Source organism: Phyllostomus hastatus, unplaced genomic scaffold (genome assembly GCF_019186645.2).
Source record: "Phyllostomus hastatus isolate PE091 unplaced genomic scaffold, TTU_PhHast_1.1 phas_scaffold_555, whole genome shotgun sequence".
Classification (NCBI taxonomy): domain Eukaryota; kingdom Metazoa; phylum Chordata; class Mammalia; order Chiroptera; family Phyllostomidae; genus Phyllostomus; species Phyllostomus hastatus.
In genome coordinates, this window is record NW_025334036.1 from 11,411,541 (window position 1) to 11,439,336 (window position 27,796).

General features: G+C 50.4%; 1 protein-coding gene across 7 annotated transcripts in view; it reads left to right on the forward strand.

Annotated features, from left to right (window-relative positions):
* The window catches only part of FAM189A1 (family with sequence similarity 189 member A1), a 189,937-nt gene that overhangs the window by 76,271 nt on the left and 85,870 nt on the right, over positions 1–27,796 (forward strand). For all 7 annotated transcript variants that reach the window (XR_006784031.1, XM_045824756.1, XM_045824761.1 and 4 more), the window contains exon 2: positions 5,051–5,107. Coding sequence is in view for 5 of the 7 variants with exons in the window: in XM_045824756.1 (XP_045680712.1) it covers positions 5,051–5,107 (57 nt within the window). In the remaining 2 variants the exon portion in view is untranslated. The remainder of the gene's footprint in view (positions 1–5,050; positions 5,108–27,796) is intronic.

Below are 27,796 nucleotides of genomic sequence, written 5' to 3' on the forward strand. Positions count from 1 at the left end.
TCCCGGTCAAGGCACATACGTAGGTTGTGGGTTCGGTCCCCAGTCAGTGTGCATGTGAGAGGTGACTGATTGATGGTTTTCTCTCTCCCTCCCTTCCCCTTTTTAAGAAACCAACAAGCATGTCTTTGGGTGGGGATTAAAGAAAAGAAAAGGAAAATCATAAGGAAGAAAAAAATACTTTTACAGTATTTATTGAAAAAACCCAGCGTATAAGTGGACCCACACAGTTCAAACCCGGGTTCTTCCAAGGTCAACTGTGTTTCTAAACATTTTACATTTCAGTAATTTTGCTTCCTTTTGCGGGGCTGTCTCTGTCACCGATGTCTAGTTCCTGGACAATGCATGGAAGCGGTGGAGATCTTTTTCTCCCACGGAGGGAGCAGGTTGAGAAGGCAGGTGCCTGTTCTGGTGGAGGTTCCGAGGTTGAGGAGGGAGCGCAGCCTGCGGTGGAACCCCTCTCACAGGACATCGGAGCCCCAGGCTGGCCCTGAGCGACTGGGAGGGCGTGGGGCGCACGGGGAATGGTTCTGACGGAAGGAGGTGGGCGCACAGAGCTGTGCATGTCCCAGCACGCAGCCTATGAGGCCACCGAGGACGGAGGGCCCAGGTACCTGAGTGAGCCCTGCTGTGGTCCCCAGGGAGCCCCAGACAAAGAAAACCAGGCGGAGAGAAAACACATTCGAGGCAGGATAAAGGAGGAGGGTCTCCCACTCCTTGAAACAGGACAAAGAATTTGGCACACGGACAGGTCTGCAGGGTGAGAGGCTTTTGGGGGACACAGGCTGATGATCCACTCTCTTTCATCCGGGAAGCTCAGAATATTCTTTGCTGCATGTCTGCGCCCGTAATTCCTTCCCCAGATGCTGGCTTCTCGGTGGCAAGCGCCTCCCCCTGTAGCCACCGGGCACGCCTGCCAGATGTTTCTCGAACTCTGCAATGTCATTAGCGCGCTCAAGCCTGCATTCTGAAGGACGCAGTTCCCTGCCTGAAACGGTGCCTCTGAGCTCAAGGAAACTCTTGACATGAGGCAGCGAAAGAACTTCTCAGTTGGAGAGGAGCAGGTTCAAAGAGCTGATGTGTTTCAAGCCTCTGTGTCCTGTGGCACGCCCGAAAAGGGCAGCCCTGTGGCTCCACAGAGGCCACTGCTTCCCGGTCGTCTCTGGTCCCCCTGCATCAGCCGCCAGAGCGGGAAGTCTTTCCTGACTTCTAATTTCATCTCCTGTCTCTGTTAAGGCCAGATGACAAGTGGAGAAAGCAGTGAGTCAGCTGCCCCCAGGACAGCTCGCAGGTGCTTGAAAAGTGAGGCCTCCTCCCTCCGAGCATCTGTCAGCCTTTTCCGCTCTTTCTGGCTTTTCTTCCCCAGCCACTTCATTATACGTTCCTCTTCTCCGACTGCCTTCCGTTTCCTCGAGTTTGTTCTCTGCAAACTGCGGACTTTGAATAACGGTCCTGGCAGAGGAAGCAGGAGAAAGGTTTTGTGAGGTGTGGCCATTTCTCGGCTCCTCGCAGGAGCGGACCAGGATGAACCCGCGGGATGGCCGAGACGTCAGCACAGGCCGAGAATCCTTGGCTGGTCGCTGGATTGGAGCAAAAATAGCACAAACTAAGACCTGGTCGTTTCAGAGTGGGGCACACGCTGCTCCCCTTAGTCGCCAGGATCGGGCCGGGGTCCTCCCGGTGGAGGCGCACCATCCTCTGGGCTTTGAGAAGGATTTCTGCCCTCAGAGCCCGTGCCGGTGTGGCTAGGTCGGAGGGGCGGGGAAGTCCGGGCAGACACGGGGAAGGAGCGGATCTTTGCGGCCAACAAACTAGGGTTCCGTTCTGGATGCATCGGTGGGTTCGTCCGCTTGGGCTGCCCTGACTGCGTGTCACGGCCTGGGCGGCTTAAACAGCAGAGTTTCTGCTCACAGCCCTGGAGGCTGGAAGCCTGAGGCCAGGGCGCCGCCTGGGTCCTGTTCCGGGCGGGTGTCTTCCTGGCTCACAGACGGTCACCTCCTCGCCATGTCCTCCCTTGGCCCGTCCACAGGGTGTGCGTTGCCAGAGACAGAGATCACCTCCTCTTTCTCTTCCCGTAAGGCCGCCCACCCCTTCGTGATGGCCCCGCCTCCCATCCCAGTTTACCGCCCGTCTCCCAATGTGGTCACATGGGCTGGGGGCGGGGTCAGGGCTCCAACAGGTGGGTTTGGGAAGGACGCAGACATTCGTCCTTTCCACAGACATGAGTTTTCATCAAAGTGTAGCAACGGCCACAAGCTTGGCAGCCTAACACAACACCCGTCTATTATTTTGCAGTTTTCTCGGGTCGTGGACATGGCACATTGGGCTCGACTGGCCAGAGTCTCACAAGGTTGCGTTCAAGACATTGGCGGGCCAGCGCCAATTGAAGGTGTCACTAGGGAGCCCGTCGTATTCACACTGAAGGGGGGGCTTTGTACAAGGCCGTGGGTCGTCAGGGGTCACCTGAGAACCTGCAGACCACACTGAGTTTGATGGGCTTCTGTGTCATTGTGTAGGGGATTGGGTGCAATCCCAATGACAGTTATCGATGATAGTTAAACGTGTCACTTGTCTTCAACGGGCAAACCATCCGCGTTGCTTGGAAGCAACATGATTTCAGGGGGTTGGTCCCTTGAATAATGACTTTGTCGTGAAGGTGGGGAAAGTCAAGGATTCGTACCCGCAGCCTAAAATCGGTGACATTAACGTCCTTCGCATTTAGAAAATGCCGGCTCTTTAGAGGTTTGTGGGTTTCTAATGACATCCCTGTTACAAGCGCCTGGGCCACTGTGGAGTTTTGATGGTTTCGTAAACTTCAGTTTAGGAGAGATCACGGAGTTCCGAGCGAGCTCACGGAAGGTGGCTTCAGGGGTCTGGTGGCGGCTTAGGGACGTGGTGGGGCCCCGGGCACTCTCGCACTCTCAGGCCCTTCATGAGCGAGGGGTCTGGAAGAGAAGGTCACGTTTCATGCGCTAGACATGGAGAAGCAGACGGCAGCGCATGGACATTTCCTGGGAGGTCTTCCTTCCCACCCTCCGCCCTGGCTCAGTCTGAGCGAGGCTGATGTTGGTGTGCAGGGAGCATAAAGGGGGCACTCCATGGGGGACTTTTCCTGGGGACATGGTGGCGTCAGAGCCAGGGCCATTAGTCTGAGGGGAGAGAAAGGGGGAGGGCTGGGGTACCAGGACGGGATGCTGAGATATTCAGGAAGGGGTATGCCGAGCACAGACAGCCTCCAAGAGTTCGATGCCTTCTGAGGGACAAAGGCAGTGGTTTTCATGCAGGTCTTCTCCATGGTCAAGGTCACCCCAGCTGCCCCGAGTGGCCTGGATGCACTGGAGTATTGTTTAGGGAGGTGCTGGTGGGAAGTCGGGGGCCGAATTCTTGCAGGCCCGGTGGTCAGTCCCGGGAGCTGAGATTCAGCTGCTGGCGTGTCCAGGACAGCTTCCACGGCGGGACAGAGGTGAGGGAGCAGGTGAGGGCCTTGGCTCGGCCGAGGGGACGGAGAGGAACAGGCACGTGGAGAGATGCTGAGAAGGCCTGAGCCAGTTTCATCCACAACCGGCCCACTGGCCTGGATGGGGAGCTTGGAGCAGGACGGTGTCATGGGCAGAAATTTGGAGTTCATCAAGAGAAGGGTGGGGGGTCGGGAGGTGAGTTCCTGAACTTGGAAGTGGCCAACATGAGAGACAGCAAGAGGCCGAGCATCGTCTCCAGGGCAGAAATGATAATTGAATCTCTTTTGAAGGTCAAGTGTGAGGTACAGAAGGGAAGAGAGGTTTTCAGGGCATCGTAGAAGAAGTGCAAGTGAGACTTAACTCAGAGAGACACGAACTGACTTCCCTGGGTTGCGGGGGGGGGGGGTTGGAGCTGAAATATACGAGGGGGGTGGCACCATGGCAAGAGATTGGGGAGGTGGGCAAGATGGTCGTAAGTGCCTTGAGTCAGCGACGACTGCGTTTGGGCGTCGGTGTGCGGTGGAGGAAGGATGCATGTGTGCATGCTTGGAGGGGAAGGAGCCCTGCTGAGCTCTCTTTGGTTCTTCCGTTTGTGTTTTGTTTCATTTTTGTGTGAGTTTGGTTCGAAAGCTCTTGGTGTGAAGGTGTAAGAGATTGTCCAGAGCTTCCGGGGAGCCTCCGAGACCAGCGCTGTGCTGGGTGGGGTAGGGGCGACAGGTCCACGCGGACATGTTTGGGGATGAGTGGCGTCTGTCACCAAGGATCCTCGTGGGCCAGTTCAGTAGCACGCTCTCCCTTCAGGTCTGGGGTGAGTCCATCGGGCCTCCCAGGGAAACATGCCCAAGCCCCTCGAGTTTGGTCCCCAACTGACTAGCCTGCACCCACCATGGAAAGCTGGGTGATTTATGTTTAAGGAGACCCTGAATGAAAAGACCAGGACGATCCTTACGATCAGGTCTCCTAGAGTATTGCCCTGCGGCTGGTGGGGGGGGGGGGCGGGGAGCCACAGCCTCCTCCTCCTCCTCTGCACCGTGCCTGGTGGGATGTCGGGTGAGGGCAAGGGGACCATCCCCAGGGTTTCAGTGACCAGGAGGAGGGTGCTTCTGTAGGTGGAAGGAAGAGCTGGCGAGAGGGAGGCCGGGTTGGGGAGGGTGAGAGCAGGTGTGCTATTTGGCCTGCGAGCTGGAGAATGACTGCAGGAGGCATTAGTGGGCTGGCTAAGGGGTCCTCCTGTGTCCCCATCCCTGTAGAGAAGGCAGGTGGCCCAGTGACCCGAGCGTGGGAATATCTCTGCTGTCTGTGATTTTGAGATTGTGCAGCCAGATAACTTCCAGGGCCAGAGTGGCGTAAGGGCCTGGTGGATGCCTTTTTCCTGGAGCACAGGGGCGTGTGGGCCCGAGCACTCGCCTCGCAGGAACCTTGGGGGCTGCAGGCTGGGTGCATCAGGTAGCCTGTACTCCTCCTCATCACCTGCTCAGGTGTGGGTACCTCGGCCTGGCAGCGATCCTTCTCCAGGCTGGAACACGAGATCCTGTTTTGATTGGTTGCCAGAGGCTTCTTGGCATCTCACCTTCCCGTACCATTTGTCATTCCAGGTGCTGCTGTCAGGACTCATTGGCGTCGTCTCCTGGAAGAGACCCCTCTCCCTTGTGGTAAGTCGCACCCCGTGTCCACGGCGGCCTGGGATGGGGCTCTGGCTGCAGAGGGAAGTGCGTTGAACGTGAAGGCAGAGCACTCTGGCTTCTCCGCACGACGGGGAACTCGGGCCTCTCTGGAAGTGTCGTCGGGAATGAGCCCCGAGCCTGTTCTACTTCCCAGAGGGGCTCTCGGGGGTTTGCCTAAGGCCTTGTGTGCCTCCTTCTTTCCCTTTGTCCCGTCTGGGGGCCCTTGGACAAGGACACCCCGCGAACACAGGCCTTTTAATATGTGCACATGGAAGCGATTCATCTAGACGCGTGAACACATTCGTACACCTACGTACGCTTGTGGGTGATCACACACAGGACGTGTCTGAACAGAGGTCAAGAGATGTCAGCTTTGTGTGTGTTTTGGAGACTGTGCCGCTCAGTGCCGGTGGCGTTTACTGGGGTGAAGAAAGCAGTGCCCTTGCTGAGGATGGGTTCTCCTCCTGCTCAGGCCTCACGCTGGGGAGGCCTGGGCAGAGGATGTGGCTTCTCCCTCCCAGCAGCACCCCGGGCGGACGCGTGTCTGTAGATTCACCGGCGTGTTCTCCTCGGTGTCTACATTAATGTATTTATGTGTCCGCGTCGGTACTAAAGGGAGAGGTTTTCCCATTCCCTGATGGATGGTGAAAGAGACGGCGTGGCTTTTTCCTCCTTTTGTAGTGATCAATTATTTAAAATCTCTTCTTGAAGTGATTAGACCTGGAGATAAGGACACGGACCAGAGAGTAATGGAAATAGAAAACAGCTCAGATACGCGGGTTGTAAATCCCTCCTGCTTTATGCGAGCCACCGTGATGGCTTCCAGGTACCGAGAAGAGAGTTTGGGCATAAATTCTGTGGAGACTCTTCTCCCACACTGTGTCAGCTCAGATGAGCAGTTTCCCTCTTAAAAAATGTTTTTAAGTAGAATTTTTCACCCTGGCCAGTGTGGCTCACTTTAGTTGGGCATCATCCTGCAAACCGGAAGGTCACAGGTTCGATTCCCGGTCAGGGCACATACCTGGGTTACGGATTCGATCTCCATTCTGGGTGTGGACACCTGTGACACCAGGTCCAGACTTATACGATCCCCAGTCCGGGCACTGATCCCTGGTCCAGGCGCATGTGGGAGGTAAGCAATCCTTGCTTCCCTTTTGCATCAGTGCTTCTCTCTCTCTCCTCCCCTCTCTCTAAAAGCAATGAAAAATAAAAAATCCTCAAGTGAGGACGAGAAAGGAGGCAGCAGTCTGTGCAATGAGGACAGGGAAGGACGCTGCCCTCTCCAGCCTGGCGAGTGAGCGGAGAGACGGAGGAGGAGGAGGGAGATGCTGTGACTTCTCTCCCACGGTGTTCCGTCGGAGCCTGGCTGCGTGCTGGGATGAGTGGTAGCCGGGCCAGTGAGGGACGTGTGTTTTCACACTCCCATGGCCGTTTCCCCCACATGCTCGGTGTCTCCTGGGATTGAGACCACTGTCTTCCTCACGTTGCACTATAAAAGGCTCTGATGATGCCACATGCCTGCTAGGCACCAGGTTACGTAGCTCCGATTAGATAACTTCTTGAAAGACCCAGCGAAACATCCTGTGGTTGCTTGTATTTTAATCATGGAAATCGGGCTGTCCGACCTTTTGGGGTCTCCGGGCCACCCTGGAAGAGGAAGAGTTGTTGGGTCACACATTAAATACACAAACACTAGCGAAAACAAGCAAAAAAAATCTCATCATGTTTTCAGTAAATTTATGATTTCGTGTTGGGCAGCATTCACAGCCCTCCTGGGCCGCACGTGGGCCGAGGGGGCTGGACACCCCTGCAAGCGGTTCCGGTGCCTGCCCTGTGGTGAGATGCCACGGCCGTCTGGCATCTCAGCTTCACTCGGTGTCAGTCTGCCGTCCGGGCTGTGTGTCGGCCAAGTCCTCACCCGTACACACCGGGAGCTTTGTGCCCAGGTCCCCCCTGGCTCACACAGGGAGTGCCACGACCTCTGCTTGGTGGGCCCATTGCCATCGGTCTGGTGCCACGCAGGGCTCTCCCACCACGACCAGTGAGTCCAGCTCTGCCGACATTTCCAGGCCACCTAGAGAGTGGGGGCCCTGGGCTGTGGGCCCCCTCTGTTCAGGTTTCTGTGGTGACAGACGGCGGCATCACTCCGGAAGGCCTCCCAGCTGTTCTCTGATCGCCCCCCTTTCATGGCGCTGGGTTCCAGGCCCTCGAAGCACCGGTGTTACAGGCGCAGTCTCCCACAAGGGCATGGATGGGAACCTTTTCCACGTCAGGTGTCCTCTCTGAGCTGTGTTCGAGCCCTCCCACCCCCAGGTCAGCTGGTCTTTTGGCTCGCCCACGTCCTTACTGGCGATACTTGTTGTGCTCTGAGGTTAGCCCACCCGTGATTACTCTGCTCACATTTATTGAAGAGGAAGAGGTGCCATGTGGGTGATGTGGGCAGTTTGTGTGGTTGGTGGTCCCCCCCCTCCCCCCGGGAGGGGATGTGTGTTGCAGTTCCTACTTCCCTGCCCCGCACCGCACCCAGAGTGGTTCTGCCCGCGATGTGAAGGCCGCCTTTGGGATCTGTGGGACTGGGGGGTCCCTGTTGACTGGAGGGACCTCCTTAGGTTTCCTAGGTGGACCCGGAAGGCGCCCTTGAGTTCTAGAGAGAGGAAGGGAGGGAGGGAGAGGGAGAAAGAGAGAGGGAGAGAAAGGGAGAAAAACATCAGTGTGTGGTTGCCTCTCGAGCACCCACTACTGGGGACCTGGCCTGCCACCCAGGCATGCACCCTGACTGGGAATTGAACCAGCGACCCTTTGGCTCGTAGGTCAGCACTCAATCCACTGAGCCATGCCAGCCAGGCTCTTCTGGTGTTTCTGCACCCTGCCTGCCTGCCAGAACCACCACAGTCATTACAACACGTACGACCCCAGAGCTATCACGTCAGTTCTGTTTACCATATTTTACCCGATACAATGCACACCCACATTTTGGGCCCAAACTTCCAGGAAAAAAAAATCTTTCGTTTTAATTTTTAATTCACTTATTTATTTATTTAGATACTTGCTTTTTGCATTATAAAGGAATTTTAGTATTTATTTTTCAACATATTGTGGTATAGGAAATAATTACAAAACATAAGAACAGATACCAGGTATTTCAGTACTATCCGTGCATAACGTGCACCCTTATTTTTCCCTCAACACTTTGGGCAGACAAGTGCGCACTGTACCCGGCAGAACGCTGCCATGCAGGCAGGCATGAATGTACGACACACTGTGTGCCCGGCCCTTTTGAAATAGTCTCAACACTTAACTGGTTCCCCCCCAAGAGGCAGTGGCGGGATTTCTTAAAGGGATAGCACACTCTTGGAGGGAGGGAGAGAGCGGACAGGCTTGAGGAGCACCTGCTAACACTTAGTTGTCACGACACCCTGGTGGCGTCCCTCTGTTGTCCTCGCACCCAAAGGAGGGACCAAGGCAGAGGACACGTGTGGGGGGTAAAGGGTGAGCGGGTCACCGGCCCAGGCCAACTGGCTTCCTGGGCCCCTGCATTAATCATTGCACTAGTCTTCCTTACTGAGGACTTCACATTTAACAGGGAAAAAAAAAACAAAAACAAACCCCCCCCCAAACAAACAGACAAAAACCGTCTTTCTGTGGCTTACTGAGGCAGACATCCAGCTTCCTTGGAGGTCCAGGCTACAAAAAACACTTCCACGTCCAATCCATTTATTTCCTGCTTTCCTTGTTCATAAGAAGCAGGCAAAGAGGGGAAGAGTTTTTGTTTTTCTACTTCCTTCTCTCAAAACAAGGGGGCTTGCAGAGTTTTGAATTAGTTCCAGCAGACATCTGGGACCTGGGAGGGGCAGGGGCCGTCCTGAGGGACCCAGGGGGGCGGCCCCAGGATCCCCATGCTGGGTGCCCCTGAGGACGTGCCCCGCCCCCTGCAGCTCAGGTCACTGGGGCTGTCCCAGCAGCGGTGGGGACAAGTGTCTGACACTTAGTCCTCGGTTTGGAGAAACCAGGCCCGATTCTTACCATAGTGTCAGCCTGATTGGAAACCTAAAGACAACCGATGGGGGGCGGGGAAAAAACCAGCTTTGATTGCTTTTCCATTCCGCTTGAATTCTGTTATTTCTGTTTTGTTTTCCTCCACAGCAGTGTTTGATGACCTATGCAGATGCCGAGGGGTTGGATCGTGTGACAAATGGACTAGGGCCTGGGCTGGGACGGGTTTCCTTCCCCCCCTTCATTGATATGCTGATCGGTTTCCAATGGAAGGAAGCTAAAAATCTTCTGCAGCATACATTAACTTCTTTTTTAAAGTGTCTCTGAATTTTTGCGCTCACATATATTTCCTGCCGTGGCATCGGAAATCCGGTCCTGGTCTCACTGCACATTCATCTAGTCGGCCATATTTTGTGGGGGGGGGGGGGACTCTGAATCACTTTAACCTTTAATACAAGTCGCAGAGAGCCCGCAGGGCTTCCTTTCAAGCCCATGAATGGAGCGCAAGTAGAACTTCAATACGCTACTGAAAAATAGAGATGAGTGAAAGGTTAATATATTTCATGTAAATGTATTCAACATCATTATTTATTCAGAAAATTCGTTATAAATCTACTCTGGGGGTTTCTTATAGCCACGAATGTGGCCTCTCTTCAAGAGAGTGTGTTTTGCTTGAGCGCATGGAAGACGAAGGCTCCATTCATTAAGTGCTGACGAGGACAAGAAAGGAGAGTGCGCATGCAGAGCCCCAGGCCTGTGTGGCTCAGTGGGTTGGGGCTTCATTCTGGAAACAGAACTGTCGTGGGTTCAATTCCTGGTCAGGGCACGTGCCCCGGTTGCAGGTTTGGTCCCCGGTCAAGGCATGTATGGGAGGCAAATTATTGACGCTTCTCTCTCTCTCTCTCTCTCCCTTCCTTTCTCCCTGGAATCAATAAATATATATTAAAAGTTAAGAAAACAAACAAGCCAGAGTTTTTCTTTGCAAAGAAAGCAGCTTGAATTTCTAAAACCCCCATCTCATGTGTAAAAATAGACTAATATGCTTGTCTTTAAATTCACCAACAGTATTAAATTTCATCAGGGAAAGACAGCCTAACCAGGAATCGAGACTAAAATGAATGAATTAAAACATGACATAGGGAAACCACTCAAGGCCCAGTGAAACTGAAAATGCTCATTGATGAAAGACCCCTTTTTCTTACAACATGACAGTCATTTATAGTCACAGCTTCTAAGTGTCAGTTCTTTTATGTTGGCTCATCGGGCTTATATTTAATTGAAAATGTAATGAGACATTATTTTTGGGGGGGGAAAAGACGCAGACAACAGCTTGGTGATTGCCAGGTGGGGTGGCAGGGAGGGGGAGGTTTTGGGGGAGCAGGCAGGGGCCAAAGGGGGGATGCGTGGTGGGGGAAGGAGACTTGAGTCTGGGTGGTGAGCGCACGATGCGATGTGTGGATGATGAATTACGGAATTCTACACTTGCAGCCTGTGTGGTTGGCCCTGGCCAGGTGACTCGGTTAGAGCATCGTCCCGATATGCCAACACTGCAGTTTCCATCCGTGAATGCATAAATAAGTAGAACAACAAATCACTGTTTCTCTCTTCCCCTTACCCTCTCTCTAAACTCAACAACAGCAACAGCAGAGAAACCTGCGGGGTTTTATTAACCAGTGTTACCCCAATCATTTCAGTACAGAAAAAAAAAACAAAACAAAACATTTTCTTTGCGAGGGTCAGTGAGCTTGGATAAGAAGATTAAAAACCAAGGTAAACCAAGACACCTAATGAGGTCGTCGTGTGCTTAAAAGCATAATGGATGAAATGCATTTCTTTGAACGGTACGTAGAACTGACTGTAATAGGCTTTTCCCTGGTTCTTGCTTCTGAATGGCTGTTGAGACCCTTCTCAGAAAATGTGAATTACTCCCCTGGCCCCGTCTGGGGAAAATGACTCTCCGCAGAGAGGAAGAGACCAGAGGGCGGTGAGGTCTCTTTGGGTGAGGTCATCTCAGGGTGCTCAGGAGGCTGCAGGAGCACCCAGGTGTCCATTGTATAGGTATCCCTGTGCGCGCCTCCGGATGGGGGCGTGCACTTGTTCTGCGCATGTGTCTATATTTCAGATGGAGCGGGTCTGCTCCTCATCCGCGCGGACTGGTCCACATGCCATGAGGCGCGTTGCATGTGCTGGACCCCCAACCCTGATGCATTCCTTGATTATGACAAACCCCTTAGTCTCTCCAGTGTGGGCATCAGCGCAGCTGAAGGACGTTTCCAGGAGAGAAGAGCTCACCGGTACTGGTCACTGGTGCTTTGCTGATGTGTTTCCTGGGGCTCTTCAGTGGGTGAGCTTGACGCGTGTATTCTTGCGCTGACCCGGCAGCACGCCCCATAGCCCGCAGTGTGTTCTGTCTGTCCGGACATGTGAGGGGCGTGGCCAGCACATAATAGGTCTCACAATGGTCCCACGGTAAAGCTCAGAGCCCGTCGTGCCACCATCCTCCTCCAGAAAACTATCATACCTTGCGCCAGGCCCCGAGCTGGGTGATGAGGTGGCAGCAAAGAAGCACCAGGCGTGGTCTCGCCTTCGAGAAGTGTAGGATCCAGATGAGGGAGTGGGCCGAGCTGGAAAAAATCTGAACAGCCACCAAGTATTAAAAGGCCAATAGAAGATAATAAGAGGAAATAGCTGCCGGTTAGAACTTGGCAGGTCAGGGAGTGAGCTGGGTCACAGTGTTTTATTTAGAAAGGTGAAGGGAAGACGCGCCGCCCCGGTGCTATCTGTACACGCCAGCTCACGACAGACCTGCAAGGCAAGTGAAGGGCGCGTCTTTTCCAGAAGCAACAGGTCATCGGCCCCAGTTGCCAGGGCGGGACTTGGCAGAGCTTGCACAGGGCGCTCTGGGTCCACCTGCACGCAGAGGGCCTGCTCTGTGCTTGGTGACCTGTTTGCACTGCAGTTGAAGTGGGGAGAGACCACCACTGCCGGTGAGAACAGGGGTCAGCCTACCTGTTGGGCAGGCGGCCTTTGGGCAGGTGGGCTGCTCAGGGGAGTCCTTGTAGGCTCGTGGACCAACATAAAGCAAATCCAAGAAGCAAGAAAAGTGCCAAGTCCAAGGGTCTGGGAGTAAATCCAACTGCAGACATTCTGGGGAGCGAGGAGCGGAGATGGTTGAGACACCCGCTGGTGCTTGAATCTCCTCTCCCGCCAGTGCTCGCGCACTGCCAGCACTGGGACAGGGGCGGCTGCCCCGGTAGCCCTGCCTGTGTGGGGGGGCGGCTTCTGAGAAGCCCTTCCTGGTGATACTTCAGTAGCCATCTCCTCAACCCCAACGGGTTCTAGGGCCTCCGTTTGTCTGAACACTGACCTGATCACCTACCTGATGCTTATGGTCTGGAAATGAGGGAGTACTCTCAGAGCAAGCGGATCTTCTCGCCCTGGCCGGGTGGCTTAGTTGGTTGGAGCATCATCCCATACACCAGGAAGTTGCGGGTTCGATCCCCAGTCAGAGCTCCCCAGTATCCCCAGATCCCCAATACGAGAGGCAACCAATAGATGTTTCTCTCTCACATCGATGTTTCTCTCTCTCTCCCTTCCTCTTTCTCTAAAATCAAGAACCATATCCTTGGATGAAGATTAAAAAAAAAAAAAAAAGGAAGGCCTTCTGTCTCGTGGTCCAAGTGGTTTAAGCAAGATGCTGTGGTTGGCAGATGCGGACCAGGGAGGAGGGTCAGGGCGGCTCCTTACTGAGAAGAAGTGTGATGACTGGTGATGTGCTTCCTGTATGTGTTTTGCTGTGTCGGCACTTTAGCTCACTTTAGTCATGACGAGTCCTGCAGATTTCATAGCCTCTTGCACGTGACGGTGTGTTGAAAGCATCGCTCGTTCAGACGCACGGTGGCTCTCCCTGTGTGGCCTGTTCTTGACGAGACAGTGGTCCGACGTCCGGCCTAGAAATTTCCGCCGCCGCGAAAACGCCTCCCTTCCTAATGCACTTCCTTTGCCCTGGAGCCTTCATGTGCTCCTAATAGAAAAAAGTCGTTAAGACCAAAAAAAAAAAAAAATCTCATACGCTGAGGTAGCTCTAATATGAGAAAAGTAATAAATGAAGTGTCTCTAGATTCAAAATGCGTATTCTTTCAGAAAGAAGGCAATTACTGTTATAAAGATGTAGCATTAGAAAAATTATTATGGCTCTGGAGTATGTGATGTACATGTCTGTGGCACAGTTCATTTTCAAAGTATTACCAAGCATACAAGTCATAAGACTAAAATGCTGAACTGTACTAATTGAAAGTGAAATTAATGTGCTGTTCTGAGGAACCGCCTGTACTTATCCAGGTTTTAAACATTGTAACTTATAGGCTATTAGTTATCAGATCTTCTTTCAAATGTCCAGCCTCTTTTAATGAAGCATATTACTCATGGACCTTGTCTTTGCTCTCTGAATTCTTTTATGCTGTGCAGTAAGTGATGGTAATATTGGAACTTTCCTCTTTTACCCTGATTTTCTGTGTATTAAATTATCATAGGTTTCAATTTTTATTAAAATGCAAAAATTCTGAGTAGGAGTGAAAAGTAGGTGCAAAGGTATCAAATTTGATTATTTTGCTGTATTCACTTTAACAGTTGATAGAAAAATGGATTGAAATTGATTTAAGACAGCACTGTGTAGGCACAGTATGATCTAAGGACTAATAGAAATTTTTAAATCGATTACATTGATTATTGGCAGACTGATGTCAGGAGAAGGTATGAAACGATCTGCCTTTCTCACACATCTGGCATTGTCGACAAACACAGGTCTTGATGTTTGTACCTACCCGCTATGTGAGTAACAGATACATATTATGGAACCCTGACCAGCATGGCTCAGTGGGTTGGGCATCATCCCACAAAGCAAAAAACATCGCCGGTTCGATTCCCGGTCGGGACACATGCCTGGGTTGCAGACCAGATCCCTGGGCAGGGTGCGTGCAAGAGGCAACTGATTAATGTTTCTCTCACACATGGATGATTCTCTTCCTCTCTTTCTCCCTCCTTTCCCCTATCTCTAAAAATAAATTTAAACCAATAAAATTGGAGGTAGAGAGAGAATTTTAAAAGCAGCAGGAGAAAAAAATTCTCGCGTACAAGGAAACTGCCACAGACCATCATAAGCAGATTTCTCAGCAGAAACTGGGCAGGGCAGAGGACAGCAGGGTGATGCAGTCAAAGGGCCGGAAGAAGAAAACTGCCAACCGAGAATACTTTTCCTGGCCGGGCTGTCCTTCAGAAGTAAAGGAAATGGGAGGATTTTCCTAGACAGACAACAGCCAAGGGAGTTTATCACCACTAGATCTGCCTTGTAAGAGATGCTGAAGGAAGCTCTTCAAGCTGTAATGAAATGGCAATCATTAGTAACGTGGAAACATAGGAAAACATAAAACACATGGCAGAAACAAGTGTACGGTCAAGTTCAGGACAGTCTGATACTGTACTGTGGTGTGTTAATCACTGAACTCTGGTATAAAGTTTAAAGGGCAAGAGTATTAAAAATAACCAAGGCTAGTAATTCGTTACGAGTGCACAGTACAGAAGTTGTATATTGGGACATCAGAAGCAAAATGCTGGGAGGAGGCATGAAAGGATAGGGTTTTTGTATGTGGTTCAAATTATGTTGATATCAGCTTAAAATAGACTACTATATGTGTAAGATGTTTTATGTGAGCCTCCTGGGAACCACGAAGCAAAAACCCACATTAGATACACAAAAGCAAAGAGAAGGGCATCAAAGCATACCACTATGGAGAATAAAAAATTTGCAAAGGAACCAAGGAAGACAGCAAGGGAGGAGGAAAGGAACAAGGGAACAACAACAAAAAATCAGCCAAAAACAATGACTAGTGAGATGGCATTAGTACGTTTTTACCTATTGATAATCACTGTAAATGTAAATAGATTAAAATGTCCAATTAAAAGGTATAGAGTGAGCCCTGGCTGGTGTGGCTCAGTGGACTGAGTGTGGGCTGCGGACCAGAGGGTCACCAGTTCGATTCCCAGTCAGGGCACATGTCTGGGTTGTGGGCCAGGTTCTCCATTAGGGGGCGCTCGAGAGGCAACCACACATTGATGTTTCTCTCCCTCTCTTCCCCTCTCCCTAAAAATAAGTAAATAAAATCTTTATAAAAACATAGAATAGATGAGTGAATAATAAAGTGAGACCCACTATATAAACAATAAGGCCAACAAGTGACTCACTTCACCTTTAAGGACACGCGTAGGCTGAAAGGGAAGGGCTGGAAAACAACATCCCATGTAAGTAGAAACCAGAAGAGACAAGAGTGTAGCTATACACTGTATCAGACAAAATACTCTGTAAGTCAAGAAGTGTCACGAGACAACATCTGAATAAAGGGGTCAGTTCATCAAGAGGATATGACGATTGAAAATATGTATGCACCCAACAGTGGAGCACCTCCCTATATTAAACAAATCCTAACAGAACTGAATGGAGAAATTGACACCGATACAATAGTCATAGTGGGGGACCTCAGAACCCTACTTTCTTTCTTTAAAAAAAATATTTTATTTACTTATTTTTACAGAGAGGGGAAGGGAGGGAGAAAGAGAGGAAAAGATACATCAATGTGTGGTTGCCTCCTAAATGCCCCCTACTGGGGACCTGGCCCACAACCCAGACATGTGCCCTGACTGGGAACTGAACCGGTGACCCTTGGGTTCACAGGCTGGCACTCAATCCATTGAGCCACACCAGCCAGGGCAGAACCGCACTTTCAGCAATGAATCAGTCATCCAGAAAGAAAATCAATAGAGAAACATTGGACTTGAATTAAGTCCAAATGGACCTAACCAACATATACATGACGACCAAGACAAACCTAACGTAGAGCAAACGGATTCACTCAGAGCGAAGGCACCTACCAGACGTACACATGACATTCCGTCCGTCAGCAGCAGACGACGCATTCTTCTCAAGCACAAATCCAACAACCTCCACGATCAATCATATATATATATATATAACAAAGCAAGTTTTAGAAGTTTTAAGAAAATGGAAAGCATACCGAGAACTTTTTCTGAACACGGTGGTATGAAACTAGAAATCACTCATGGGGAAAACTGGAATATTTATAACGTTCACGTTCTCGTACATACTTACATATATACATGCATGTACAGTGCACAGTTACACATACACAGTTACACATGCATAGACACACAGCCTATCCAGGCAGGACCCTTCAGGGGCTCACGTGGGAGAGGGGCGTGTTCTTCATGCCCAGTTCCCTTTTGCGTGTGGAACTTGGTTCTGTCTCGCCTTCTGAAATACACGCACCGCCACGTGCACCAGTGCACGGGAGACTGAAGAGAGAGTCTTTTTCAACAACCTGGGAGATCACATACCCCCACTTTTGTGCAATAAGAGGAAATGCATTAAATATTTAAAACATGCTTTCTCAAGGCTGCTACGCGATCTTCTGCAAAGTGCTGTTGATATCCTAGGTCTCCCTCCCTAGGAAAGGGAAATGGGCATTTTATTCCAGATAGCCACGTGTCGCAGTGAATACATGCTAATTTAAATGTCACCCTCATGCAAATTCTCAGCCAGTTAACACAGAGCCAAACGTGGAAGCGTTTAATCTAGTGAGACAAGAGCTAGAACCCAGCGTATGCCTCCTGACTAATGGGATGGGAAAAGCTGTCAGATGACAAGGGATGGGTAATCTCCTCTGATAATAAGAAAATGAACCAAGTGATTGTAGTGGAATGAGAAGAAAAAAAAAAATCCAGGGAATCTTCGAAGGCCAGCTAATAAGGAAACAGGCATAAAATGACCTGACCCATTGAGAGAGTGGCAGCGACCGAGGGAAAGTGCCGGTGTGGCTGGCAAAGGTTGGCAGGCAGCTGGCATGTCAGAATGAGCGACAGCTGGGGTGTGGAGGATGATGCGGAAGGACAGGCTCGTAAATGGCAAGATGATGAGCGAGTGAGTAAATCTGTCAGATGATGAATGAGCTGACGATACACATCTGACGGCTGACAGAGAGAGGCCACGTGGGAGAGGCAGTCAGCAAAGACAGCCAGGAGCAGAGAACGCCTGCATTCCTGAAACCAGGGGGCTTTAAAATGTGATCTTACACGCACGAAAAAGAGTCATGAAACGAATAATCACAGCACTTGATCTGCTTTGATAACTGTTAATAACATAACGAAACTCCCATGAAAGACACAAGATTACACGTAATGTGCTCGTTGCTATTAATAGTGATTTGCGGTATATGCCTACTGCTTGCTAGCTGTTACCCTCTTCTTTCCTGGGGATTTTCACCTATAAGATGGGAATAATGATAATGGTACCTTTCATCCTTCTATGGCAGATCATTTGAGGATTAAAGTCCATGTGGAAGACTTAGAACGGTGCCTGGCACATTTTCAGTAACAAAGAAATGACTGTTAGATGCTGCTTGATCTTCTTAATCATATTTTTTAAAATTCTGCATTTGTATCCTTCTTGGAGTGGGATTTTATCTCACACACCCTCAGTGTTTAAATCAGTATAGGGATCATCCTAAAGATGTCACGATGGTTGAATAAATGAAATACTGATGAGTTTCCTTGTCTCTTACTGAATAAGTAGTAAGGGTTGACAACTTTTTCAGGAAGGGGGTGTCCAGGTTTTTTTGTTTTTTCATTTTTCAGAGTTTAATTTTCAAAATTGAAAAACAACAGAGTTAACTTTAAATTCCTGTTTGTAATCAAGTCACCAAAAAAACCCCCAATTTAAGATTAAAAGAAGAGTAATGAAATTAAAAGCCAAGAAACCTGACAGTCAAAAAACCAAAAATTGTTGGAGGAGAGTTATACGTACATTAATCTCTGTTACAGATTAATATAAAATGGAGAACATGAATAGAGGAATTAAAAAGGAACATAACCTAAAGAAGGGATTTGAGACCTTATATAAGTAGCAATCTTATGCAAATATATTGGAAAGTTTAGGTTAAATGGCTAGGTTTCATAAATAATATAAGGAGCCAGAATTAATGTAAGAAGAAATAGAAAACTGAAATAGAGAAATAAGCATTAAAGAACTCAGATCTAAAATCTCCCTGTTTCCTGGCAGACATCAGGCTTATTTATACAGGTGAATTTTAATGACACTTTAAGAAATAGTAATAGAAAAAGAGGAGAATACTACTTGACTTATTTTCTTAATCTGGTTTAACAAGTAGCAAAACTAGATATAAAAAAGTAGAGGAGAGAAAGTTATAAGCCAGTTTCACTAATGAACAAGATGGCAAAAAAAAAAAAATCACATAAAATCGATTCTAGAGACTTACATTAAAATGTATTATAACTTAAATACATTTCATTTTAGGAAAAAAGAGTGGATTGACTTAAAATCCACCAATTCTCCATATTAAAAAATTAAAGATGAGAAGCCATATGATTTTTCTCAATAAATGTTGCAGAAGCATTCAGTCAACCTCATAATATAAAAACAACCCGCAGAAAACATGGGTAGGAAGAAACTGCTGTAACCTGGTAGGGTGTGTGCACAGAAAACCCGTGGCATATGCCGTATTAAACTTCGTAAATGTTTGAAATTAAATTGGGAGCGAGACAGGAAGGCCTGCTGTTCTTCCTGCTATTCCGTTTTGTCCTGGCGACACTAGCCAACGCCATTAGCCAAGAAAAGAGTAAATCAGGAGTATGAGAATTAAAAAAGAAAACAAAAACATAGTTATCGTTATTCACAAACTTTTTATCTCCGTAGGAAATTTAGGAAAACCCACGGACTGTTAGAACCCATAAGAAGATTAGATATGACTAAATTACAAAAAAACAAGTAGCTTTTACATGTAAACATACAAACCAATTTAAAACTGTAATTAAAAAATTTAATTAAAAGTTAAAGTTCAATGTAATAAAAGATACAAATCCCTTCATTGAGGGGCACACAAATCTCAATTAAATGAAGACAGAGCATATTCCAGGCTAGTAAGCTGGGTGTGAGGAAAATGACATCCTTCTAAATGAACCCCTAAACTAAATGCAATTCCTGCCAAAACCTCCGAGGGATTTTTTTTTTTCTAAACTTCATAAGGTCCTCCTAAAATGCATACAGAAGAGTTTGCATACAGAAGAGTAAAAGGTCCCAGAATAGCCAAGCCCATTCTGAAGTAGATCTCGTAAGTGGGACTCGGGTACCAGGTCCTGAGATTTATCATGGAGCCATAATATTTACAATGGCTCAGTGCTAGTACAGGGGGAGCCCCACAGACCCACTGGACAGAGTAAAGAGCCCAGAAGCAGACTCACAGGTGTCGGCATTTGGTTCGTTGCAGAAATGATGTTACTTAAACTGGTTCCACCAGGATGGACAGCTCTTCAACCCAAGCCGGGTGTACAGCTGGCCTTGCAGGAGAGAAAAGAGGAAGAATAACGTGCCGCACACAAGATGGGGAAGGAAGTTCCCTGTAGGTTGAAGATTTACATTTGAAAAGTAAAACACGGCAAAGCGCCTAAGGAAAAGATACCCCTCCAAGAAAAATAGTAGAATTAGCAATACTTGCTGCTTCAGAAACGTATCAGAAAGGCAACAGTCGGGCCCCAGATTGGGTGAAGATGGATGGCCAGCGTGCATTCCAGAAAGACTTAGTGGACAGAATGTTCTAAATTGCGACAGGTGAGTAAGTAAGAGGCAGAGGATTCAGTAGGAAATGAGGTGTAAACGCCAGTCCCAAACAGGTGGCCACAAGGTCACTGTCCTCTGCCCCTGCCGCCTCCATTCCTTGGGGGCTCAAATTTCACAATTTTATTTAAATTTTTTCTGGGGGTTACATCCATGTCACCAGGTAATGTGACCGTATTACCATTTTTTAAAAATTTAATTACCTTTACACATTTATGGGTTGACCTTTTATTTGCTAGAAGATAGACTGTCTTCTTTTTTTTTTAATGTATTTATTTTTAGAGAGAGAGGAAGGTAGGGGGAGAGAGACAGAGAGAAACATCACTGTGAGAGAGAAACATCGATCAGTTGCCTCTCGCACAAGCCCTGACAGGGAATTGAACCTGCAACCCAGGCACAGGTCCTGCCCAGGAATTGAACCCGCGACCTTTGTGGGACGATGCCCCATCAACTGAGCCACACTGGTCAAGGCTAGACTGTCTTCTAATGCAGCCGTATGCTTTTTCGCTTCCACTGTTTACCTCCATAATATCAAGTACTATACTTAAATCTCAGTTCCTTAATTCATCAACTAGACACTCTGTCGTCACACCTAATTTTGTAAAATGGATAAATTAGTTTGGTCTTTGTTTTTGTTTCCTCTTCATTGAATTTATGGGGGTGACACCGGTTAACAGAATTATATAGGGTTCAGGTGCACGATTCCACACAACACGTCATCAGTACCCTGTACTGTGTGTGCATCACCCCAAGTCAGGTCTCCGTCCATCCCCATTCATCCCCCGTAACCTCCCCCACCACCCCGACTCCTCCCCGGCAGTCCCCACACTGTTGTCCGTGTCCATGAGTTTTTTCTCTCTTTTTTATTTTCAGCCAATCCCTCCACCTCCCCCAGGCCCCCTGACCCTTTTCTGTCTATGAGTCTGTCTCTCTTGTGCTTGTTAGTTCATTTCCTGCATGAGATTCTTTCTCTGACTGGCTTATTTCACCTGACATAATGCCCTTAATTCGAAAAGTTGTGTAAAATAATAAATCATGTATAGCTTGGTTCAGAGTGTTGTGCTTCCTGATATGGGGGTGGGGGCCCCTCGGAAGTGTCGCCGGCCAGGGGCGAGATTGCCTTCGGTGTCTGCGGGAAATGGAAAACAGCCCCATGTTCATTGACTCCGGGTCGGTGCACTGCGCTCTCAATTTGCCTTGCTGTGAATTCATTGTTATCCCTGAAAAGCGTGTCGTATCAGAGGAAGCTGAAACATTGTCTTCCCGTCCCTGGCAGCTGGGGGATGCTTCCAATTTGTGCTGTCACTTGTGCTGTGAGTTTACATCCCGGGCCGCCAGCGCGCCCTTGCCAACAGGTGCCGTGCTCGCCGAGTTGCAAAGCCCCAATGCACGCATGCACGGCTGAGGCTCGTGTGTGTGTGTGTGTGTGTGTGTGTGTGTACAGTGTAGCTTGGGGCACGAGTCCGACTGAGCCATTCCATGCGTGTCGATTGCTATGTTCCTCAGGACGGCGCAGTCCCACTCGTGTGTGGTGTCTGCAGTGGGGCGGACGTGACACCAGGCCTGCTCATGTCCCATCATCGACCACAGGACCCGGATCAGGATTTCACGCCCTCCTGGTGTCTCCTGGCAGGAGCAGGTTTTGCAGACCAAGGGTGAGGACCTGCTGAACGTCGGGGAAGCCGGCCCTGTAGGAAGGATAGCAGCCCCAGCCCGACCACCTGGCTTCAGCAGGGCCACCACCTCCGTCCGTGACGAAGGGGAACGCTGCGAGTGGCCCTCTCGGCTACGCATCATCCCATCCCGTAGCCTTTGCTCCTCTGGCTTGATATTTTTTTTTTCATTGCAACTGCAGTCGATAAATATTTGAGCTGTGGGTCTCCAGGTCTAAGATGCCGAATGATCTTGCTGCCTTATGTTAAAATATTCGAGCACAACTAAGAGGCTCGTTAACAGTTATGTGGAAAGAAAAAGGTTTATTGCGTTTTCGTTTATGCCCTGCCACTCACCACAGGTATTTTTTCCCAACACGCACCTGTGTTGCAGGTACGGTCCCTGGTCGGGGTGTGGATGAGAGGCTCCTGATCGATGTTTCTCTCACATATCCATATTTATTTCTCCCCATCTCTTACTCCCTCTCTCCCCCTCTCTAAAAATAAATACATAAAATCTTAGTTAAAAGAGGATCTTTTTTGGCAAAAAATAACGGTCTCGTGGCTGCATCTGAAGGGAAAGAGCGCTGGCCGGGTGGCTCAGTGAGTCGGAGCATCTTCCGCACACCGGGAAGGTTGTAGGTTCCATCACTGGTCGGAATGCGAAGGGGAGGCAACCGATGCACGTTTCTCTCTCTCACCCTCTTCCTCTCTCTCTCTCTAAAATCAATACACATATCCTCGGGCGGGGATTAAAGAAATAAACACATAAAGGCAAAGACATGGCCATGGCAATGACATGGCCTTCCCTGCCTTAGTCAGGGCAGGACTGAGGCAGACACCATCTGTGTTGGGGGGATGAATACCAGGACCGGCTTTTCTGTCGCCTGTTTGTTGTTCAGTGGTGTCATCTCCGCAGCGCATGACTGACTTTGCAGCGCTGAGTCTACACGGCTTCCCCTGGCAGTTCCTTACATTTGCAAATCGTCCTAATGAGACATCTTTCTCCGCAGCGTCCAGAGCTGTCATTTATCTTGAACTTGCGCAGAAATCAGAGCGCGGCTGGGTGCCACTGCCGTTGTCATTAAAACATTATTTGGTAAATTACGTCTCTATTTAGTTCGGGTCTAATGACTGAAATATTCCGGTGACATATGGCGGGGGAAGGACCGAGCATTGCAGGGCCTACGTTTCCCCTTCCTGTCTTCGCCTCAGAGGTCGTCCCACGTCCCAGAGCTGTGGGGCCGGTTCCTGGAGGGGCTCCCTCTCATCACATGCGCTCAGTCCCTGTGCATGCCTCTCCCCTTCCCCGAGCTCTAGAACACATTCTTATTTTCCCTCCTGGTTTTCCCCTTTGCTTTCCTGCTTTCACCTCTCAGAAGGGCTTGACACTCACCGGCCCCCTCCCCGCTGCACCGGGGCTGGACCGAGGCCCCGGGCAGCATCGGAGTAAGTCAGCAACGTGGCACCTGGCCCCAAGGTTTCTGCAGGCGATGGACTCGGGACAGAGCTGGAGAAACAGGAGAGGACCCGACCTGCTGAGGCCGGCCCTGGAATCACTGCCACAGGCCCCTACCTGGTCTCAAATACCGGGGACGGGCTGGCTGCAGGCCCTGAGGCCATGGGGGTGCACGCAGCAGGAATTTGGAAGCTGAGTAATCGGGGAGCAGCGTCTGCTGGGACTCAGTCGTCCACGTTCTAGTGTGAGTGGCAAACGTTTGCTGTGCCCCTCGCAGTTGCTTTATTTGGAAAACGATATTTTGGAACCCCTTCATTTTGCCATGACAGAGGAGGGCAGGACGTTTTGCACGTGTGTGAAAAGAAGAATAGTTTGCGTCTATTTTAAGAACACGAGTCGGACAGTTTGGCGAAGCAGGGCCGGTGCTGAGCCGGCAGCCGGGCTGTGAGTCAGCCCGGTCGCATGGATGCCTGATGCGATGGGGGGAGCCGAGGGGTGGGGCAGTTTTGCACAGGAAGTGACCGGGAGAAACAGCCACTCACCTCCCTGCCTCAGGCTCCCCTCTGTGCCCAGGGTCCTGGCTGGGGACTGCCGCCTCCAGCAGTGAGGTCATGCCCATCGGCTTTCCTGGCCCCATCTCCCATTCTAAGCCCTGCCCAGCTCACAGCCACCTTCCCTGTACTCTTTAGACACAGGGGACCTGTGGCACTTGCCGTGACCTCTCTGTCTAAGCCGTCCCATGCCAGCCACTTTGGTGCCACCAGCAGCGCTGGCTCCCTCCCCGTGGGTCTGAGCAGCTCAACCCGTGGCAGTAACAGCATCCCTGGTTCTGCAGCACGTCTGCGCTGGCGCAGGCAAGGTGCCCACACACGCAGGTGCCCATAACACCTTTCAGAATTCTCGCAGTCTCATGGGACAGGTAAGGAAGATGATCCTTGAAGACATGGAGTGACTTGCCTCCAAGTCAGCATACCTATTAAGTGTCACAACCTCGTGTTTTTTATCATAGTTTCCCTGGGTCAGAGTCGCACCTCTACCATTGACCGGGAAATTGCCACTCCCTCTGTGCATCAGTTTCCCACCTATAACAGGACATAGTCCATGGCACGCCTCACAGGGCAGTTGGAGAAACTGAGTGCAGCCCTGGCTGGTGTGGCTCAGTGGAATGAGTGCTGGCCTGCAAACCAAAGGGTCGAGGGTTCAAGTGCCAGTCAGGGCACATGCCTGGGTTGCGGGTTAGGTCTCCACTAGGGGGCATGGGAGAGGCAACCGCACATGGATGTTTCTCTCCCTCTCTTTCTCCCTCTCTTCCCCTCTGTCTGAAAATAAATAGAATCTTTTTTTTTTTTTAAGAAACAATGTCAATCTATGTGAAGAGCTTGGCCAACAGCCTCCATGAGGCAGAGCTGCGACTTGGCTCAACTCGGAAACTGCTCTCCCTCAGAGTCAATCTCAAAGTCTGGAAATCCACAGGGAAGGTGGACGCTGACTTCTTTGGCCATATGCTGGTGCCATTTATTTCTCTGCATTGTGTGCCCTGTCCCTGCACTGTGAATTACAAACATAACACAGTCTCCCTGTGACCAGACAGCAGGGAGGGTCTACAGAAGGGGGCGGGCATCTCTCCCCCTGGCGCCAACCCAGCCTCCCTCCCTCCCGCGCTAACCTAGGTTGGTGAGCCTGCAGACACACGGATCCAGTGGGAGGGATTCCTGTTTTCTGATCTCATTGTAAACAGACGAGAACTTCCACGATCCAGTCGATCTCGGCTCTGTGATTTCACTTAACACTTTGGACGTTACTCCGGATCGATCCGGGGAGCCCTGGCCAGTTTGCCGTTCACAGCTACAGAACACCGTTCTCTGAAGGCTGCAGGAAATTCATAATCTCCAATCAATTTCCCTTGCCGCGCACAATTGAAAACAGTTTTCCCTACCGACGGAAAAACAGAAATCTAACAGCACTTCAGCGCACAGCCCCCGACCTGCGAATCCTGGCCGTTTTGCCCCAAGACCCGGGAAGACGGGTCTAGGATGCAGATCGAGAGGCCAGGGTGGGAGCTGGGGAGAGAACCACAGTACCGGTGGGAGAGCCTGGGCATTGTGGGGGTGGCGGCGTTAGGTCGGAGCCTTCTAGACGAACTTCTCCTAGGCTCTGACATCTGGTAGACCTTCCTTGTGAGCAGTGCTCTGCTACACACCCGCTGCAGGGCCAGGGAGAGAGGCTCGAAGGTCTGCGGAAGTGGGAATGACTTGGGCTGGGCGTGAGGCACCGAGGAGACTGCGTCGCGGTGCCTAGGAGACAAGCACACCCCAATGCGCAGGCGCGCTCAGGTTGCCAGGCGCCCTTGGTGGTTTAGGTTTCAGTTTCCGGTCATGGTACCGCCGGTCTCGCTGCTGCTTGGAAAACAATGTGGTGCAGATTGTCTGCAAAGCCGATCCCGCCGGTCCCCATACCATTGGTTGTACGGTTCAGACACGTGACGGTAGGAAAATGGGCGACTTTTGAGCGAGGGATATTTTTAGGAGACAGAAGGAAGGCATTTTGCCTCTAAAGCTTGTGCAGACCACCGGCAGGGGCTGGGGAGGCAGCTACTGGCTCAGGTGGCGCTGTCGTGTTTGCAGCGGTGGCCGGGCAGGTGACCTGTGGCCCTGCTGAGCCCAAAGAACTGATGTTTCTGTGGTCTTTGGCCCCATTTTCTTCGGCGCGTCTGACGCCTGGTGGGAATCAGAGCCCCGAAGCCCATGAATGACCCCCGCGTGCATTTCCGTTGGAATTTCTGACTGCCGCCTTGGAGTTGCGTCACACTTGGCTGGTGAGGGCGGCAGGAACGCTCATCTCAGACCCCGCCTTCGTCTCTCCTGTAAGTGGGCAGCTGTTAGAAAGTATAAACACGAGATACGTGTAGCACCAGGCAACCTCGCAGTGTGAGATGCAGATGGACAAAGATAGCTCTGTCCTTTGTAGCAAGGAGGTGTATTAGCCCCACTCACTCCTTAAAAAGCATCTTAAATGGAACTTCAATTACCCCATGACTTCTGGATAAACCCACCGACATCTGTTAGAGTCTGGAAAGAAAAACACCTCACGGGAAGGGTGTTCGGGGACCTGTGGATGCCCCAGAAACCACCTGGAAACTTAGTGGCATGAAATGACCACCCCTTTTTTATTCTGCTCATGATTTTGTGAGTGAGGGATTTAGGCAGGGCACGGCGGAGCGTTTTAACGGTGACTGGAGCCTGACCAGGTGGCTGGAGCAGGCAGTGTGTTTGTTTGCTGGCTTGGTTCTGATCATTGCTGGGGTTTCCTGGTTCTTTTTCATGTCCCGTCTGCTGGGGCTGGAATATCCAAGAAGCTGCCTTGCTGTCTTCTCGTCGCCTCTCCATGTGGCTACTTGGGCTTCCCCAGAACATGGTGGTCTTGTGGTGTTTGAACTTGCTCTATGGCTTCTGCAGGAGCAAGCATCCTAGGAGACTAAGGGGAAGCTGCCAGGCTTTTTGTGACTCAGCCTCCTGGGTCCCAGAGTTTCACTTCCGTCACATTCTCTTGATCAAGCAAATCACAGAGCGTGGCTCACATGCAAGGGGATGGGAATTAGACTCCACCCATCGGGGGAGAGGCAGCCATTTCTGTGTTACTCCAAAACATGCCTTTACATGGTAGCATTCAAGTGTTTTAATGAACTACGTTGAAATTCAGCTTCAAGTTCTGTTTTAATATTTAAAAGATTGTTCAAATGCTTAATGTAATAGCAGAGGCTATATAGCATCCTGGCCCTTAGAAATCACTAATGGCAAAAACAGGCCTTCTAGAATAATTGATAGGAGAAAGAAAACCACTATGAGATGCTTATTACCTTGTAAAACTCTGGCACATCTGAGATGATGCAGTGTATCTGCAGGGGGCGCTGTATACCCCTCTGAGCTTGTTGTAAGAGTCCTTTCCTCTTGCGTTGAAGGCCTGGGGGCCTCCCAGGGGTGCTGCACAGGTACTGTTGGGTGTGGCAGTGACAGGGTCTTCCCATGGCCTTCTCCTCTTGTCTGCTGGGTTAGTGTGCCCCGGGGAAGTTGTTGGAACACCTCTGAAACTGAAGTCAATCTTGTTGGTTGTATCTCTTTGCTGGGTAGGGCTCCATGACGAGGTACCACAACCTGAGCGGCTTAAACAGCTGAAATCGAGTGTCTCACAGTCCTGGAGGCCGGATGTCTGATGTCAAGGTGGCAGTGGAGTGGTCGCCTTTGAGAGCTGTGGGGGAGAATCTGTTCCTTTCTTCTCTCCTGACACCTGCTGGTTTGCTGCCACCTTTGGGGCTCCTTGGTTTGTACACCGTCGCTCCAGTATGTGCCTGCATGTCCCCATGGCCTTCTCGCTGTGTGACCATCTGTCTCTGTGTCCAAATTTCCCCTTTTCTAAAGGACACCTGGATCAAGGCACACTCCCCGCTCTGGCATCATTCAACCAACACCAACTGCAGGCCCAGGTTGCACACGAGGCCACATTCTTTGGCCCCGGGGGTCACGACAGCAACGCAAGAAGTTTGGGGGGACGCAGTTCAGCCCATAGCAGAGGCCAGCCTCTGAACACTAGTAACTTTGGTGATTTCTCCTTGGGAATAAGAGAAAAGGGATAAAATGTTATCAAATCAGGGAAATTGGGAAAGTAGTGATACTAATCAGGAAGGAGGGAGTGGGGTCCTATGCCTGCTGCCTGCGCACATGCACCCCGATCCCCAAGGCTGGGCACCCCAGGCACCCATGAGGTGTCAGCCAAGGGATCAAGGGCTTCTGTAAGGTTCGGGGCGGGGGCGGGGGGGGCCTGCATCAGGGCAGAGCTGGCACTGGCCAGGCAGCCAGTGCTGAAGGTACAGTCACCAA